Raw genomic sequence first — 19017 nt, forward strand, 5'->3', positions numbered from 1 at the left:
AAAATGTTACTTTACTAACTAACTTGTAGTGATTTCCTGCAGGTATTTAAGCGAGGCGTTATTTCCAGGTAACTTGCTGAATTGTCACACTGAGAGGTTGTTAAATTGCCTGCAGCCAGAACCAGTCTGTGTTTGTGGACACTTGATGGTAGTTTACGGGTCGCAGGTTTGAGGTCATGCTGTGCTTGGACCTAAATGGGAACATTTCCATGTAAATCATTACACGTGTCGTTTACCAACATCAAGATGGATCCCATTTTTGTTGTTTTGTCCGTCAGATATGAGAAACCTTTCCAGAGTTTAAAAAAAGAAGCCAACTGACAAGGGAAAAATGCAAAAAAAAAAAAAAATCACTTATTGGGTATGAGCCAAGATGGTACGCCTTATGTGAGTAGTTAAAGGTTTATGATTTTACACCCGTTTGGAGTTTTTTTCTTACGTCAACTCTGCAGATGAGTTGATTCTGGAATTTTGCCCTGGCTTTTAGGACATGCTCGCGAGGCTAGTGTGGGCTAGTCCTCCCCTTCTTATGAAATATTCCAGTTTCTGTGTCACGCTGCCCCGCCTGTCTTGTATATCCCCTGTGGCCTTTTGTGCCGCCTGCCACCAGGCCCGGTGAGGTGGCCCCGCAGAATCGGGTGACTCGTCGGGCCTGTGTGCTCCCTGTGACGTGCCTCTGCTCACGGTCTGGGCCGCACTGCTGACTCTGAGGCTGGCAAGCTTGTTCAGTTCTGGAGAAATGCAGTGAAACGGCGTCTTGCCTGCAGCTGATGAGTAAAGAGCTTATCTGACTCAGGATGCTTGAGGTGCCCTATCAGGTCCCTGTGAGGTGCACTGGCCTTTTTGGGGAATCAAGTTTGCGTGCAGAGGCACGGGCTGTGTGAATAGGCCAGGGTACTTTCACAGTGTGGATGCAAAATGCCTACCTGCCCCTGGGTGCCCAGTAGGGGGAGAAGCAGCCAAGTCCAGCCCAGGCAGTACCCCTCCTTTCAAAATGCTCAGCTATGTGGAATTGCTTTTAAAACCCTTCCCACACCAGCATGGGTAGAAGTATTAAATAATATTACATTTGTTTGTCTGCTGTATTTTTCTGCGGTTGGTTCTTAGGAAGGCACAAACTCAGCAGTCCTTGGCCAGCAAGTCAAAGAGCGGCTTCTCACTCTGGGCGCTTTCCCACCACACCAGGTACCATACTTTTGGTGCTTCGAGAAAGTACCAGAGGTACAGTACTTAAAGTACTTAAAGGTGTTGATTTTCCACTGGCGTAAAAACTGGTACTGGAGCCGAAAGACATCACAACATGAAGCAGGGTATTTTGTACTGAAATAAAAAAATTACTGTAGTATCTTTTATGGGGCTGGGTGATGTTCCGTATTAATATCAACATTGCATGTCATAGAGAAAAAAACCTTCGCTATCTGCAATTTTAATTATTATTCCTTTTTATATATATGATCTAATATATGTTTAAAAAAAGTTTTCCACTGCTTTTGCACCAGAGCACTGCCTGCGTTCTCAGGCATTTTCATCCTTGCCATTTATATCACTCAGACGGGTTTGTGAGGAAATTTATTAACTTTTTCTTGTTTTATATAAATACTCCAATATTAATACAACAAAATCGCATCGCATGGACAGAAAAGTAGAGACAGCTGATATATTAAACAAAGTACTTTAAAAATATTTCTCACACCATCTTGATGTCATTGTATCTGTTCTTCTGACCAGATTGCAGTATTTTTCTTTTTACTTCGTCACGGTTATCTGAATTTGCAACTGTTTAAAAGGTGGCATTTTTATTGTGTTTCGGAGGCAGGCTATTTGCATAACCAATCAACAAAGAAAGCATTTCAAGTCCCACTTCGAAGTACTGAAGTACCAAAAGTACCCCAGCTGATGATGTCATTTGGCACCGGTACCAATTATTACGGCAATGGAAAACCGACACAAAAGAAATACCATACTTTTGGTACTGGTACTTGACCTGTAGTCAGTGTAAAAGTGAAAGTACCAAAGGGCGCTTTTCCACCGCACAAAGTATGGTGCTTTCGGTACGGTACTTTCAGTACTTTCGCTTTTGATTATGCAAATAGCCTGCCGCTGAAACACAAAACACAACCGCCAACTTTTGAAACACACAGCGAACAGTGAGAAACAAAATAAAAAGCAGTAGAAAAAAAAATATTAAAGTAAAATGGAAGGATGGACAAACCAGAAAACACAGGCTTTAATCGCCATATGGTTGGATGAACAGATCCAGCGGGATTTGAATGGCACGACTTGAAATAAAAAAGTATTTGCTGTAATAGCAAGCCGCTTGGAAGAAATGGGGCACACGTGAAACACCGGACAGTGCCGCTTGAAAATCACAATACTTAAGCAGGACTACAGGAAAGTGAAGGATCATAATAACATGTTTGAATTCAGCGAAAGAAATACTGCGCCGCGCTTTGTGGTGATGTCAGTCAGGGGAGGTCACTGATGATGTCATTTGGCGCCGGTACAAGTTTTTAATGCCAGTGGAAACCTGACACAAAAGAAGTACCATACTTTTGGTACTTTATGGAAGTACCGAAAGTACTGTACTTGGTGGGGTGGAATACCACCCCCTGTCCCATCGGGCTGTCAGCTGATCTGCCTCTCGTGTGGAAGGCCAAATACCATCAGTGAGTATAGCCAAACTATCCTAATGGATAAACATCTGCAGGCGACGCCCTCCCCGTGTCCTCCATCAAGACGACTGGCTCATTTTTTGTCAGGGTAATGAGGAAGCCAGCTCTTCTTGCATGTGCATAATTTACCGGGTACAAATCTCGACTGATCCATCCCAGCCTTATTTGTCATGCATTTTACACCAAACTGGAGTATCTAGCTTTTGCCGTCTTGAGATTCGGGTAGCCGTGTGACCACGGTGGCTTTTAGTAGAATGTTCCTCAGGGCTGCGTCCCCACGAGTCCAGCTCCAGTGTCGGCAGGCGGTTTGGCTTCTCAGGGCTCCCTTCACCCACAGCAGAGCGTGACCTACTGTTTGGAGACAATGGCTTTTTACTTGCGGTTCCCCTTTGGAGAATGCTGAAGGGTACCGTGCTGTGATTGTGCCCGGGCACCCAAAGAGCTGCTGTGAAAAGCCTCTCAGATGCTGTGACACCCCACCCCCCACCAATCCCCATGTCCTCGCACCCAACTGTCTACACCGCAACATGCAAGCTAATTGGCTAACTTGTCTGTCCCCTACTGGGTAGATTTAAAGTGTCCTTTCTCGGCTGGGGGTTGCCTAGGTCGTTCACTGTGTGGCAAAGCAATGTATAACGTGTCTCTAGTGCTTACTGTTTGTCAAATGACCTGATCTCATATACACTGGGCAGCCTCCCCTTCTGTCTCTTAGGGGAGGGGAGTGGGTGAAATATGTGGGGGGGAAAAAGGGGTCCGTTGTATGTCCTAGAATCCCCTTTTATGATAACTATATATGTATACACACACACACACACTTACATTTTTTTTTCAATCTCTGTTTATCAGTTGTAAGGTTTATTTTTGTCAGCCGGTGTGAGTCAGTGAGCGTGTGTGTTTGTGTACATGCTGTTAAGTGCTGGGGGACTTTAAGGTGACGCTGCCGTGACCATGCTGTTACTTTGTCATTAAGATGCAATTGAGGGTGACGAGATGCCGTGAAAGGTGACCTAGGCGCCGTCACCCAGGGAAGAGGGCAGTACGGGGCGGGTTGGAAATTCGCATGCGGACATGCGAACGCTCGTGGAAGGGCCTGTCCCGGCACGGATTCCGCATGTCCCTGTCGGGGCATGTAGCAGGTGGAGGATATTGAGGACGAGGAGAGCAGGTTAGGACAGGCCTGACTGTGAGAGTCACCTGTGTGCTCAGTAAGGATCTCATTTAATTTACTTTTTTAAACGGCTTGCTTGGTAATGAGAGAAGGAGGGAACTTGAACTTGGAGGTACTTATGTATGTTGGCTGTCCCAAGTCCCCTAGTCCCTCTTGTGCTGTAATGGCTGTGGCGATGGCTCTGCCTCGTTGATGATCCGGTAAGCCTGACGTCACCCACTATCCTGACCCTGTCACCCGGACTTCCATCCCCTCAGGTGGACCATGACTGAATACAAGCTAGTTGTGGTGGGAGCTGGAGGCGTGGGGAAGAGCGCCTTGACCATCCAACTCATCCAGAACCACTTCGTTGACGAGTATGACCCTACCATTGAGGTATGAGGCCGTGGGGTTGCTCTCCCTCCTCGCTGGGCTGAGGGCGCTCTGTGGCAGCAGGCCCAGGGCAGAACTGAAATATGCAGAGGCTCTCCGATGAGATCTAAGAGAATAGCCCTTTTCTTCTCGTCGGCGGGATGAGAAATGAAACGCTCACATCTCTGCTGTTTGCATATGAATGTCCTTAAGGAATCTGGTGTCCACAGCAGGTTTTTCTGGTTGACGAAACGTGGGAGCGTCCGTAAATGCACATTCCTGTCGTATGCCCAGAGTGCCGCTGGTAGTCCAGGGTTCTGTCAGAGATTTTATTGCTACAGTTATGTCTTCAGCCTCAACTGGCAGAATCTTTTGAGCAGCTAGTAGTCTTTCTCTGGAAATGAATCGAGGTTCTCGCTCAGTTTCGGAGCCTCGTTGTCAGTGTATATTGATTTCTAAATATAAAGTGCCTTTGCACTGAAGTTCTGGAACCCCGTATACAAGTTTCTGTCCTGTCTGGACCGGGGACTTCTGTAGCTCCTGGCCACTTTCATGTGTCGCTTTCACATCACGGAACAGGAACTGGGACGTTTTATGCTAAACAAGCAAAAACTTTGTAGGTTAAGCTTCACACACACAATACCTCACAAAACTACACTGCCAGCCCAATATAATGGAGGATAGACAAGTCATTTTGTTAGTTATTGGGGGGATTAATCGCAATCAAAGTGGGACACGGCCCTTTAATTATTATAATTTTTTTAATGTAATTGAGGTGCAAAAATAATTCCATCTGCTCAGTTTTCGCTCCGCTACTTTTCTCTCTTCTTTGAACTTCCACGTAACTTACAAGTTAATGCTGGTGCTTGTGGCCAGCCAATCAGCAAGGTTATCACTGCAAGCCCCTCCCCAGTAGTTCATGCTCAGATGGAAAGTACCGAGTGTGGAGTAGGGACTAAGAAATGATTCCTGAACTGCCGCTCACATACAGTCGGGCTGAGTTCCTGCGGTGTAAACATGACAAAAGGTTCTGGTTTAAGAAAAAAAGTACCTCTGGTGTGAAAACAGTATGGGTCACAAGAGTTTGCTTTGAGATGGGTTGGTGGCCATCTCTTTGCAAAGGAGAACATCTGGAGGCATGTTATGAAGCCCCATTGGAAAAAGTGATGTGTAATAAGGTAGAAGCTTGACCAATGAAATGGAGCTAAGACTGCTGCCCATTTCTTCTACACATCCTTTCCTCACAGTTCAGGAGTCCAGTTGTCAGGGCGCTTTTCCACCTCACCTGGTACCGAACTCGTTATACTTCTAAACAGTACCAAAGTCAGCAGTACTTTTTCTACTGGCGTGAAAAACTGCTACTGTCTCAGAATGACGTAATCAGCGCCTCGCACAGAATGACATCAGTGACTGCCACGGCTTTACTTGTAGTATTTTATTTTCTATAATCCTGCTTGAGATTTTTTAATTTTCAAGTGGCACTTTCCTGCATTGCACATCTCCAATTTCTTCCATACAGTTTCCTATATCATAGCAGATACTTAAGCCATCCACATGTTAATGAATCTGTTCTCATGAGAGATCGCAGTTAAAGTTTGGGTTTCCCATGCGTCCATTATTATGAATGTTTTGTGTGTTTTCGAGGCAGGTTATTTACATAACCAACTTACAACAAACATCTGTGCCAGGCCCCGACGTACCAAATGAGTACAAGAGGTTTGGTACTTCGGCACTGGTACTGGACCGGAAGTCAATGGACAAAGGGCAGTACCAAGTATTTAATTTTTTTTTTTTTTTGTACCAAAAGTCCGGTACTTGGTGCAGTGGAACAGCGCCCTAAGACTGCAGTGTTCCAATCTTCCCATTAGATTTGAGTTTGGAGGAGTCGGAATCTCTGTAGTTGCGTTTTTGAGGTGTGGGTTGTAAGCAGCCAGGCGGATTCTTCTTCTGGTTCATCACGTACACGCTGCGTCATGGTGCTGCTCTCATCCCACCCCCTCCATAGGACTCATACCGAAAGCAAGTAGTTATCGATGGGGAGACGTGTCTGTTGGACATCCTCGACACGGCGGGTCAAGAGGAGTACAGTGCAATGAGGGACCAGTACATGAGGACAGGGGAGGGATTCCTCTGTGTGTTCGCCATTAACAATACTAAGTCCTTTGAAGATATACACAATTATAGGTAAGTACCATATTCCTGCTGACATGCCTTGCTACCCAGGCCTAACTTTAGCCTTCAGATGTGCACATATTCAATACGGTGCCACAAAATGATCGATCTTCCAAGTCAGCCGACCACCACAGGCACACAAGCTGGAGCAACTTGCCTTTTATTGTCCTGGAATGTGGTTGTTTTGAAAGGTTGTGTAGCTGAGCAAGTTATGGACCTGTGCATGTGTCCAGGAGGTTGTGGGTTTAAATCCTGTGACCGGCAGCATAACGGTATCACTGCTGAGCCCCTCAGCATGATATATAACCCCAATAAATCCAGGGATGCTGGTTGTCTGTCTTCTCCGGCCCCAAGGTTACCTCACTAGTATGTCACTTTAGCTAAAATCATCTGCTAAATTCATAAAGGTTAATGCCCCCGTTACTGCTTGGATACTCTCACCTTAATTCATTGTCTCATCCACTTTTAATGCTTAATACATAATATATCTAAGGAGACATTTAATAGAGGCTGTGATTGTGAAGTGGGATTTCTGTAAAGTGTCCAGTTTCAACATTCTAGATATTCTTTTAGTAACATTTGACTAGCTTCAGTTTTCCTCCTCTTTTTCAGATTTTGTCCCAGACTGACTTCTACCTTGCCTGCTAGTCTGCTTGTTTATAGCTCTCGATATTTGCTGCTACCCCAAGACGCCCTGACCTTGCCTTGTCCCTCCTGCAGGGAACAGATCAAGCGAGTGAAGGACTCTGAAGATGTCCCGATGGTGCTGGTGGGGAACAAGTGTGATCTACCATCCCGGACAGTGGACACCAAGCAAGCGCAGGACCTGGCGAGAAGTTACGGCATCCCCTTCATAGAAACTTCCGCAAAGACGAGACAGGTGAAGAGAGAGGCGATTTAAGAGCTGTGGCTTCACAAGCCCTAGAATCTCCTGCGAGACGGGGCCTTGAGACACCAGTGAAATACCACGGTCTGGGAAGCTACTCGCTGAGCTTAAATTTCCATTAATGATTCAGCTTCTCCACGGCTGGTTGACTAAAGGGAGCTCCAGCCAAAAATTGTGCATAGATTATTCCAGACAGAATTGAATTCTGTATTTTTTTTTTTGCCAGGTATTCCTTTAAGATGAATGATTTCTGGAGGTTTTCATTGGGCCATTGCTGCACTGGGCATGTTATGGAAGGTGGTGGGAATTGCCTTGCTAAAGATAAATGTTTGCGTTGGAGCAGTCAGGTTGGAGCCTAGGAAGGTGAATCTCTTCTGTCTGCGCTCTTTAGGTGGGGAAAAGTGTTTGGGTGAGGACAGCTGTTTAGACCCTTGCCCCTGTAGATCCCTTAGCAGCTTAAGTTGTTACGTTTAGTTTTGTTTCAGTTTTTGGGTTGTGGCTAAGGACTTCGGATTTCCAGCCAGGCAAGTTCTCCTGTAAACATCCCTATTCCACTGCCACAAAGAACCAAGCCGTACCCGAGCCAGACCGTGAAGAGACACAGTTTTTCATTTTACATTCTGTAATCCTTACCCGAGTTGTGCCCATGCTGACATGGCGCTGCTTACTAACAATGCCAAAACGCGATTAATCTGAGCTGGTTGCGCCACCACTCTCTGATTGGTCGAAATGCGCAGAGATACTGGTGATCTGCGTCATTATGCTCCATTAACTGTAGGAGAAAAGGGGCATATTCTATATATTTTTCATTATTGGTTGTATCGCATAACTTGATGTATTAATGCATTCCCGATAACTCGGACCATGAAAATTTCCGTCATACTTGAGGTACGGTACAAGTGGATGGAATGGATTCGTAAGGCAAATATAATCAAGTTAATGCTAATTTCACTAGCGTTGGATGCTAACATGACAAACCAATTGTCACAGACTTGCTAGTGGAAATTAGCACATAGTAAATCATTATGTAGACCGTGTGAACTTTTAATAAGCGTCTCTTTAGTTTTGCGTCACTGTCACTTTCCCGAGCCAGTAATGCCTTTACCAAGTTACTAGCGTCTCTTCGTGGTACGGGTCAGTTATGGCCTGATTCCTGTATGCCAGTGGAAATGTGCCAGTAGCCTGTGTATGTGTGAGGTTTTAGGACACCGTATATATCTGGCCATTGTTAACCATGCAGAATGACTGAAGTAAACACAAGAAAGTTTGGTTGATACTGCTCTTCGCCGATTGATTACTCTGATGTCTTTAGTCTTTATGAACGTCTTTCTTCTTAAATGAAAACCAAATCTCTAGGGGCGAGTTCATAGATTAGGGTGTAATGTTGTTTGGCTGGTCTGACATTTGTAATTGTCTTCAGAACTTGTCATGAAAACCAGATTATCAGCTCTCATAAACGTTTTTTTGGTTGTTGCCATATTTTTGATTTGTTGCATGTTTTCATGCAATTTTTCTGACCTGACTTGACCGAATCCTTCATTCTCAAGTTTACTCATTTAAAATGCTCTGTCATCTTGCTTTTCATGTCCTTTGTGTATTGGACAAGTTGATTTTGTTATTTTTATATTTTATTATGCTTTGTTCGGGTCTCTTTCTGCCCCTTCCCCCTGCTCTGGACATCGAAGCACTTGGTGGCGTTCATGGTGTCTTGTGTTCCTGTAATCATGACTTGGAAATTTCTGGGTTTTTCTAGCTGTTCACGGTTGTCAGCAGCACTGGGGGTCTGCGTCTCACTTCTGACCTGTTTTGCTAAGTTTCCCAGTCCATAAATTAGATTCCTTAACCTCAGAAGGGAGTCACTTTAGGACCCATAAATCTTTTTTTTTTTCCTCTCACTAAATTCTTTCGGCGCTGATTTGTCTCACGTGACATGAGGAACAAAAATTTATGGGACAAAAATTTCACCAGACCTGACTGTATTACTTGCAAGACTATTCCTGTCTCTCCTTGGAAATTGGTCAGTGATGCAAACCTTTCAGTGATCTGTGCATGCTTTTCATGCCGTAATCAAGGCCGCAAGCACTCCATGCGTGGAGGACAGGATCACTTGTCCGCTATGACACCTCAAGCATGCAGATTTGAATCCACGGGCCACCTCCTTGTCCACAGTACTTTCCATAACCTGGAGGGAGTTGTGTTTTGTACTGCAGAGAGTGGAGGATGCCTTTTATACCCTGGTACGGGAGATCAGGCAGTACCGGTTGACAAAACTCAGCAAGGAAGAAGAGACACCCGGCTGTGTGAAGCTTAAAAAATGTGTAGTAATGTGAAGGGTAAGTGTGTCACCCTGCCGTCAAGCGTGGGCTGGGGCTGTGGGTGCAGGGGCTTCCTCTAGTGGGCGCCAGACAGAACCGGTGAATGGTTTGGGGGTCTTTCTCTCAGGGGGATGTCAAACTTAGTTTGGAATCTGCTGACTCAGGCTGTCCTGGAATTTTTATTTTAATTAAGCTCTCTTAAGTTTGATTTCCATCACCTCCTTTCTGGTGCTTTGTTAGTCATTTGTGGGTTGGTAAATTTGTGGGTGTTCAAATAAGCTTTGCTCTATAGTTGTACTGTAAAGTATTCGCGCCTAAATCACAGCCTTCTTAAATCTTCGTTTCCCTCCAAAATCAACACACACCCTGCGGTGGATAATCTTGCGTGAGATTTCATGCGTTTTGGATGCCCTTTGCTCGGCCCATTCAAGTTCCTTTGAATGCCGATTTGACTCAATGGTGTTTCACTGAGAGATTCTGCGGCTTTACGGACATAAATGAGGACAACCTGGTGCCTTGTGTTTCTTCAGCGGCTTCTTCGTATTTCTCACCCTTATAGTGGGGAATCCTTTTTCTGACCCTGCCTGGGACATCAGTCGTCCAGAAATGAGCTTGCCACCTCTGAGAACTGTCATTTATAAGTCATAGCCGTAAATCACAGTGATGGTATTACACATCTTTTGACAACTATTTATTTACTTTTTATTTTTTCCAAAACGCCGCAATATATTCATATTTGTTTGACAGGGACCGCAATTATTTTGTAGTGGTAATGAATAGCCATACCAGAATTAGCTATATGCTAGGTTTTTCGTTTGTCACCCCTAGACAGGATATATGAATAATAGCGCTGTTTTCCGGACCTTAAAATTATTGCTTCTCCATGGGATTCAGCTAAAAGAAAAACTATCCTCTGATATTTATGTCTGAATGGGCTTGTTATACCTTAATTTGTAGTTTGCGTGCAATTTTCTCTGGAGAGCATTGGATTCACCCGCATTTAATAATCAGAAATACACTTTTCTTAGACGTGATGTTTTAATCTCAGCGGTTTGCAGTGTCTGAAATATGAGCTGACAGAAGCAGAAGACATCAGCACGCATTTGTCTGCTTGCTGCGTGATCCTCAGCGTCATGCCAAACTAGTTTTGCTGCGAGAAAAGACGTCAGACGGCAGCAGTCGAAACAAACCTGACCAGCATGGCTGCAGCTAGTAGTCTGTCTGTAGAAGATGGATTGTGGTCTACGTTCCGAAAGACGCGCAGGTGGGAGTTCGTTTTCATGGTCCAAGCGCAGACCCATGATTGAGGGTACAGTCAATATCAGTCTGGATTTGTTTGTTTTGTTCATTGGTTCGTTATCTGTTTTGTTTGCGGTGTGATGGCGGCTTGGTCCATGGACTCAGTTTTTATTAAACTGTACATTTCTACTTAAAAAGACTTTAGGAGGTAAAAGTCATTGTATTGAAGCTGTTTAATGAGTTGGGTTGAACAAAGTGGCCCCTAAGCATCTTCCATGGGGCTCTGTGCTGACGAAGGGATCAATAGCTTCAAGGACAGAACTTTCCAGTTGTTTTTTTTTTTTTTTTTTTTCCTTTTCCTGAAGTACAGAGCAGCAGTTTGATCTCGTGTCCAGTCCCAGGGGACAGACTTTTGTGTACATTAACCCCTCCTCGTCGTGTGTCCTCCATGAACATAAATCCTCATGCCAAGGGCCCTCAAGGATAACGCTTTATTTTTAGCGGGTGAGATGTTTTCCGCTGCCCAAACGTTCCACTTTTCAAAGAACATTTTTGAGAAACATATTTTTGTTCACTTGTGTGAATTCAGGCTGACTTGGCGTGTTTTCCAAAACCCTCGCTTCCCATCCCTGAATGTGTTGCAGAGCTGCCCACAGATTATCTCATGTTGAGTGCTGTCACACACCTGCTTGTACTGTCACTGACGGTCCGTTGACTCTTGGTCAGGGGATGCAAATTAAAACTCCTTTAGTCTTATGTTTATTTGATTTGTTTCGGTTATAATCTTTGCTCAGTCTGGGAACTCCTACATAAAGTTTACTTTTTGCGATCGGCATACTAATGTTTTGATGATTTTTGAAACTATATAAAACCCACTAGCTTTATCTAGTGTTCTCATAGCTCACCCATTCTTTGATTTTGGGTTTGCAGACTTTCTCAACAGCCTTGTTCATACACCATTTGTCTGAGTGCTTTTTCAGCCCACAACCACTAGAGGGCTCAAGAGCCAAAGATGGGCAGGATTTCTCAAGAAAACGACTTGGCTCTATGTTCTTCCTTGTTTTCTCTGCCCCAAGCTTATCGGTGTGGGTTGTGGGCTCCTAAACTCCACTCGATCCATTAACTGCTATGTGCTTTTCGGCTCACGGCCGGGGTGAAGTAAACGTTTGTCCTTTCTCACATTGCAAATATCACTTTTTACCATGTGGAAATGCCTCCGATTTTGTGCGGAATGTGGATTTTATATCTATGCCAATGAACAGTTCCCTCTCTTTCCTTCTCTCTGCAGGGTGTGGACGATGCCTTCTACACCTTAGTCCGAGAAATCCGAAAACACAAAGAGAAGATGAGCAAAGAGGGGAAGAAAAAGAAAAAGAAATCCAGGACAAAGTGTATAATTATGTGAATAGGTGGCCCCCCCCTTTTGAAGAGAGCAAATCGAGTTCTTATGTGCTTAACTGAAAATAACACACTTTTTGTACATTACACTAAATTATTAGCCCTTTTGTTTTGCATCAGCAATGTTGGCTAAACTGAGCATATTGAGTCTCTGTAGGTTGCTTATTAAAACTGGGTCCATATAAGCTTTGTTTTCTGTTGAGTGCCTGACGCCCTGGAGTATTGGTCCTTCTCCTGGCTCTTCTGGCCGAGGGGCTTTTATGTTTATCGGTTCCTCTTTGAGCAGTTGCCTTGGCGGCCTTCGAGGTTTGTGACACAGGTGTCTGAAGTCATCTGCTTTGCCTCGTTTTTAGTTAAGGCTCGCGCCTGCAAAATCGTCCAGGCTGTCGATTTTTTCCAAGAGTGCAGTGTCTGAAAGCGGCCTCCCTCTGGCAGTTCAGAAAGTACTTCAGCTGACCCCCACCCCACCCTCAGCTCTGTGTGGGCATCAGGAACAACCCTCATGGGCCTCTCAAGGCATATAATAAACCACCATGCCCTCAGTCTGTCTTTCATGCTTCCTGGATCAAGTGTGGGGCTGGCGGAGGGAGGTTAATGCATAGTATCTTTCTTTTTCACCTCATACAGCGGAGAGGCGTCCTTTTCAAACAGCTGTAGCTAAACGCCTCGCAGCGTTTCTCTTGGAGCGGCTGCCAGGCACAGCGTAATACTCCGGCACAGATTGCCTCCTCTGCCTTCTGCAGAAGTGCTGAAGCCTCGGACCAACAAGGACCAACACTCGTGGGAAGAATTCACTCATCCTGTAACTCCGCCCTTTTCTTTGGCTGTAAAGGGTTTTTTTTTTGGTATAGACACGCCTATACCAAACCTCCGCAGCAATTTTTTTTTAACCTGTTTGATTATACATTGGTTTTCTGAAAAAAGAAAAAAAAAAAAGTTCTTATTAATTTTAGGGGTAGAGATAGAACTTTTAATCCAAGATCTAGATATTGTTTCCCCAGAAAATGGTGATACTGCTCGAAGGAGCTATTTTTTTTTCTGACTTGCCGAAGGATTTTTAGAAAATGTTGATTTATGTTCTTCTGTTAAACCAGTAATTCCCCCCCCCCTTTATAGCATTGGCTCCTCCCTGAAATCGAGGCCTCACTCTCAGACAATCTGGCTTTCTCCCGAGTCTGTGATCCTCTTAGTTTTGTTTGAGTCCTGTTTCACTTCAGTTTATCTTGTCATGCATTACTCTCACATTTGCCGACAATGTTATTTCGAAAAGGTCCTGGAGGTTTATCAAACGACTCTTTTTCTATTAATACCCACGTGCTAAACCCAAGATGTACACTGCTGGATTTAGAGGAAGTAGGAAGGTAATCTAGAGGGCATGGTTGTATGGCCGTCTTTGGAGTTGCCTGTTGGAAAATGCTCCAGAAATCAGTGATTCCCGACGGCTGTGTGACTTGACTTTTGAACCGAATAGAGGACGGCCGGTTTTAAAATGCTGCAGAGGAGAGGGGCCGCTAGCATCATGAAAAAATGAACACGTTTCCTTCCATGTTCAGGAACACTTGTAATGTTATAGTAGGTGTGTGTGTGCGCGTGCGCATGTGTCTGTCTTTTAATCTTTCTACCATTTACGCGATAGAAATTGAGTTTGATTGGTATTAAGAAATGAATATTCATGCAATATTTGATTGGGGGGGGGGGGGGGAATTCTTTTGAGTGCCAACCCCAATTGAATTTCTTAATTTGTACCTGAAATGTACTTTAACATTTGCATTGTTCTAATACTAGAAGGTTCACATTTTTGTAAGTCGGGCCGCGTTAATCTCCTTTGCTGGAACAAAATGTTGTTTTGATCCTTTCCTTTGTAAAATGGGAACAGTGGTGGGTCCCCAGCAATGTGGAATGAATGACCTCTGTTTAATGCGTTTCCCGCTTAACGAGTTCTCTGTGATGTTGCCTGGGAGGATGTGCTACGTGGTGAGCTCAAATTAGCCATTATATTTTTGTCATGAATTTCACCACTCCTATTTAATGTATAATAAACAAGAAAAGAGGAACAGATGTTTGCGGACTTTTTTTTTTCCTTTAGAATAAAAAATAAAAACACTATTCCTACATATTTCTGTATCTGTAGCACACGTCTAATTTAGTTGTCGTTTTTAAGTAGCTCCTGATCATCTAATTCATGTTAACCAATTGTCCTGACTTTTTACCTCTTGCTGCTCCAATGAATAGCTAGTAAGTGTAAGGACAAGTGTTAGTCTTTATGAGAAAGAGAAACATGAAAAAGTGCTTTGAACCTGAATTGTGGGACCGATATAGAACTCATAACGTACCCCTCCTTTCTTTAGCTGCTGTCCCTGGTTTCCTCCACCAGGGGTCAGTATTTAACCGCTTTAGCCAGATGTGCATGTCACCGCACTGCAGGGCGAGGGATAAGCGTTTCAGCAGCAAGCCTTGATTATGCACAAAAACCTTTGGCTGATATTTAAGCAGGCTTATCCATATAATCAAAATGCTGCAAAAACAATATGGGCGAATTGAAACATGAAGGGAACATGAAAGGAAAAGAGTGAAAACACTCAAATATACTGTGTCATGTTCTGATCAGATCCTGCAGTAGATTTAAATACTGACTACAATTTTTTTTCTTCTCACTTCCTCTGACAAACGTCTCATCGCCGTGTGTTTGATTCAGCCGCCAGGAGCTTCCCCTCCGTAATCCCGAATTAATTGGGCGGCGAGTGCATATGGGTTTTGCGGTCGGCGGAGGAGGCGCACATCGGCGGAGACGACGGGTGCACGTCCGCCGGGTGCTGTCCAATGGGAGTCAAGGAGCGGCGAGCGGGAGGGTCCACGTGAGCTGGGGGGGTTCTCACACATCCGGGGACGGCACCTGTGTGTGGGTGGCTGGATGGTGCCCCAATTAGAGTCGCCGGCTGCTGCCAGACAGCCTCCAGAGAAGAAGCAGACGGCCACCGCTGCCCACCGACGCGTTAATTACGGGTTACGACCCGCATCGCCCGTTCAGCATTGCACCGTGCAGGATGAAAAAGTGACCCAGGAGAAAGGCCAAAGCCACCCCCCCCCCCGACCCTAAACCATTATTAACGAGGCTCCGCGTGAGAGAGCCAGGGCAATCCGGAAGGTTCCTAGCCCCTGGATATGAGCATGTTCCCTCCGGTTTGGCCTTCCCGACTCCGTGCACGTCTGACTTTTCCAGAAAAAGGATCTCTCTGTTGATCAGCCGTCCATGGCTGTCGTTTCTGGGTCGCTTTCGTTTCGTTTCATTGCTTAGCCGAAGCCTTTTCTCAAAGCAGCTTAACAATCCTACCTATTTATAGAGCCGGATATTACACTGGAGCAATACAGGTTAAGTACCTACAAGTTAATAAGTCCCTGGGGGGCCCTCCAGGATCTAAGCTGAAAACCTTCAGATTTCCACTATTCTCAATCACCCTGTTGGCAGACACTTCAAGTTCTCCCTACCTGCCACCCTCTGCCGGTTATCTTATTGGCAGGAAAGCATGAATTTATTTATTTCCTCTCCTCAGAGTATTGTCTGACTTAGACCCCCCCCCCCCCCCCCCCTTTTACAAAACCAAGGCTGAGCCTTAACGTGCGGCTGTGGAATTCACCTCCGACCTTCGCCTCCCGGGCGGTCTGCCTCCTTCAACACCTCCTGAAGAAAAACAACCGAGATACTTCCTAGCATGGAGCGCCTGAAACAGACCAAGTATTAAATAAATAACCAGGCACCCTATAAAATGGTGACTGATGCTCTTAACGACATTAAGACCGACTGGAGCTTCGCATGGGTACAATACTGAGCACATTAGGGGAGATTACAAGCATTAAGGTGCCTGTGGAGCTTTCCAGCCAAACAAATCTCCCAGGCAATTAGCAGGCTGGGGAGATGAAGCTGTCTAGGGCTACTGCAGAGATGAATAAACCAAGAGATGATGGCAGGAAGGATCTTCACCCCCACAGGGAGAAAGAAACAAAAAAAAAACTAGAAAAGGAAGTTAACTGTTGTTCACAGACTGAAGAGGTGCACGGACAGAACTTTTGGAACTTGGAACACATAATGCTGGTCAAATACTTCCTGTTCGGGGGCGGGGGTGGGGGGGGGTGAAGGTGGGGAGGGGTAAAAGACTAAAGTCTGTAGGGGAGTGAAAGCCAGTCAGTTGGCATTTACCCTGCGTGCTGGTCTAGCTAAGTGTGAATTTAAAGCTTTGAGATGTTATAAGCCTACAAAACAAAGGCTCTGGAGGAGATGCGCGGCTGAACAACTGGTCATGGCCTTATAGCCACCTGTGTTGGTTGGCTGGATGGGATTACAAAGTTGTACACCAACCTGGTCCAAATGGTTTCTCTTAAAAACGAGACACCAAGATGAAAATCATAAACAAAAAATCTGCATTAAAAAGTGGCTGCACATGCCATTGAGCGTGTGTGTGGATTACCAGTTTTTTGGTAATCCATCTGTGCAGCTGGATGTTTGGTAAACATGGAGGGCCGTCACTCATGCTGCCTTTGCCGTTCTGTTTACAAATGCAGCTCCAAACCCCAAAGATCTGCCTGCGGCCTCACTGAAATGCAACAAAACATGCCCTGACTGAGAATCTAAGCGACCTCTGAGACTCATTTTATACGGTGAAAGTGCAGAACAACAACTTCAGTGCAAGCAAACGGTTTCCTCATACTAACAGCTCCGACAGCCACTTGTCCTGAGAAGACTGTGGTCTACTGAAACAACTTTCACATTTTTCAGCCAAGAAATTAATCATAAAATGCGTTTTCCAAAATGCATTTGCAGTGTAATTACCTCTTATGTGATTATAATTTAATGAACACATTTATGTAATGCCATCCCATGCCTCGTGGCCTGTGCTATCTGGGTTGGTCTCCATAATCATTGTACTGAACTGGCTAAGCAGCTATGGAAGATGGAAAGATGGATATATGCATTGTATTACCATAGTAAAATACTGCCTATTTCAGGTTGAAGTTTACTTGTTTTGGTGTTGGACAAAATAATGGGGATTGAATACATTTGACACTCCAGAAAGCAAAATTTTCTAACTTATACTTACTTATACAAAAAATTTTCTAACTTATACGTCTCTATGTCTATCAAAATGTAATCATTCGGGCTTTACCATGACAGTTATTGTTGTCTCTGATGCAGAGTCTTGTGTCCACTGTGACTCATTCTTCACATTCAAGCACTAATTTTCAGAAATTTCTGAATCCTAACCACATACACTCCAGGAGACCAAGAGATGTGTGACCTGGGATTCCTTGGGAAGCAAACAAATCGTGAACAAACTCAGTTATTCTCCAAAAGTAAAGACTAAAAGATTGGCTTTCTTTGGACAAACACTGGTAAGTATACAACATATAGAGAAGTGATGTTTTGAAAAGGAAGTTGAAAGGAAAGTTTCACCCACCAGAACTCAATGGGCGCTACTTGATAAATTGGAAGACTGAGACACTGGGGATGGTGGGAAAAGGAAGCACGCAATGCGTTTCTTGAAAAATGAGATCGTTCATTCATTATCGGTTCATTCCCACTGTTACCTACAGATGCTCTTTAGAATAAATTCTGCTCTTACATTTTACCATATGTTTGGCAAACAAGACGAGCATGAGGATTAAAATCTTACCTGAAGAACGCCTTGAGCAAAATATAGCACTTTCCTGAACATTTGGTGAAAATGAGCTAATTTGTTGTTGGTACAATTACTCAGAACTGTATACAAGTATCAACTCAACAGGAGGGTAATGCGGCATTTTTCATACTTCATATCCTGTTGGATCATTGAGTCATTTTACTAGAGGAAAGTATTTGATTTATCAGGGTATTTTACTTTTTTTTTTTACCCGTTTTTTACCCTGTAGGAACTGGAAAGCAGTATAATATTTGGTCTGTTCTAATCCATAATTAAGGATGATGATTTCTGAGTGACTTTTTTGTAGCCATGCCACCTGCAATTCCGGCTATGTAATCCCCCTGAAGCTAAGCAGGTTTGGGCCTGGCCAGTACTTGGATGGGAGACCAACTAGGAAAGCTGGGTCACTGCTGGAAGAGGTGTTGGTGTGGCCAGCAGTTTAGACCATCCTGTGGTCAGTGTGGATCCCAGTGTGGTGACAGGGACATTGTGCTGTAAAAATGGTGCCGTCCTTCGGATGCATAAAATTGAGGTCCTGACTCTCTGTGATCATAAAAGATCCCTGGGCATCTTTTGAAATAGTAGGGGTGGTACCCCCATGTCCTGGATAAAATTGCTCAATGTAGCCTTTTCAGATATGGCCTCCTAATCATCCCCTGTATCTGACTGGTGAATTCTCTCCTGCCCCTTCACCACCTTAGCTACTGTGTGGTGACTGTACTGGCGCAGAATGGCTGCCATCGCATCATCCAGGTGGGGGCTACACAGTGGTGGGGGTTGAACTGTCCCCCCATTGCTTCTGTAAAGCACTTTGGGTGTCTTGAAAAGCACTGTAAAAACACAACATTCATTCATTTATAATACGTAGTTTAACTAGGAGAATAATAGATGTTGATTTTACATAAAGATGTTTAGGTGTTTAAATCTCATGGCTGGGATTGTGCGTAGTTTACATGTTCATACAATTTTCTTCGAGGTTTGCTGGCATATTGTTAAGTAAACTGGAATCTCCAAGTTGTCCTTAGTGTGTGGACTTATATGGACTCTTTGGACTTTTTGCCCAGCGTGTTCCCTGTACTATGCTCCGTGGTTCCTTATACAGAAGAAGTGTCGAGTTGTATAGTGTTACTTCATTAACCTTTTC

General features: G+C 44.4%; 1 protein-coding gene across 2 annotated transcripts; it reads left to right on the plus strand.

Moving 5' to 3' along the window:
- The first annotated feature begins 4097 nt into the window (after nucleotides 1-4097).
- LOC125738266 (GTPase KRas) lies at nucleotides 4098-14255 on the plus strand. Of its 2 annotated transcripts, XM_049007077.1 has the most exons (5): nucleotides 4098-4215; nucleotides 6197-6375; nucleotides 7084-7243; nucleotides 9460-9582; nucleotides 12092-14255. In XM_049007077.1, the coding sequence occupies exons 1-4, from the start codon at nucleotides 4105-4107 to the stop codon at nucleotides 9577-9579; spliced, it is 570 nt and encodes a 189-aa protein (XP_048863034.1). In that variant the 5' UTR covers nucleotides 4098-4104; the 3' UTR covers nucleotides 9580-9582; nucleotides 12092-14255. The 2 variants fall into 2 exon arrangements, with proteins under 2 accessions (XP_048863034.1, XP_048863035.1); XM_049007078.1 differs by lacking the exon at nucleotides 9460-9582.
- Nucleotides 14256-19017: the final 4762 nt, after the last annotated feature.

The sequence above is a fragment of the Brienomyrus brachyistius genome, chromosome 3, assembly GCF_023856365.1.
Source record: "Brienomyrus brachyistius isolate T26 chromosome 3, BBRACH_0.4, whole genome shotgun sequence".
NCBI lineage: Eukaryota > Metazoa > Chordata > Actinopteri > Osteoglossiformes > Mormyridae > Brienomyrus > Brienomyrus brachyistius.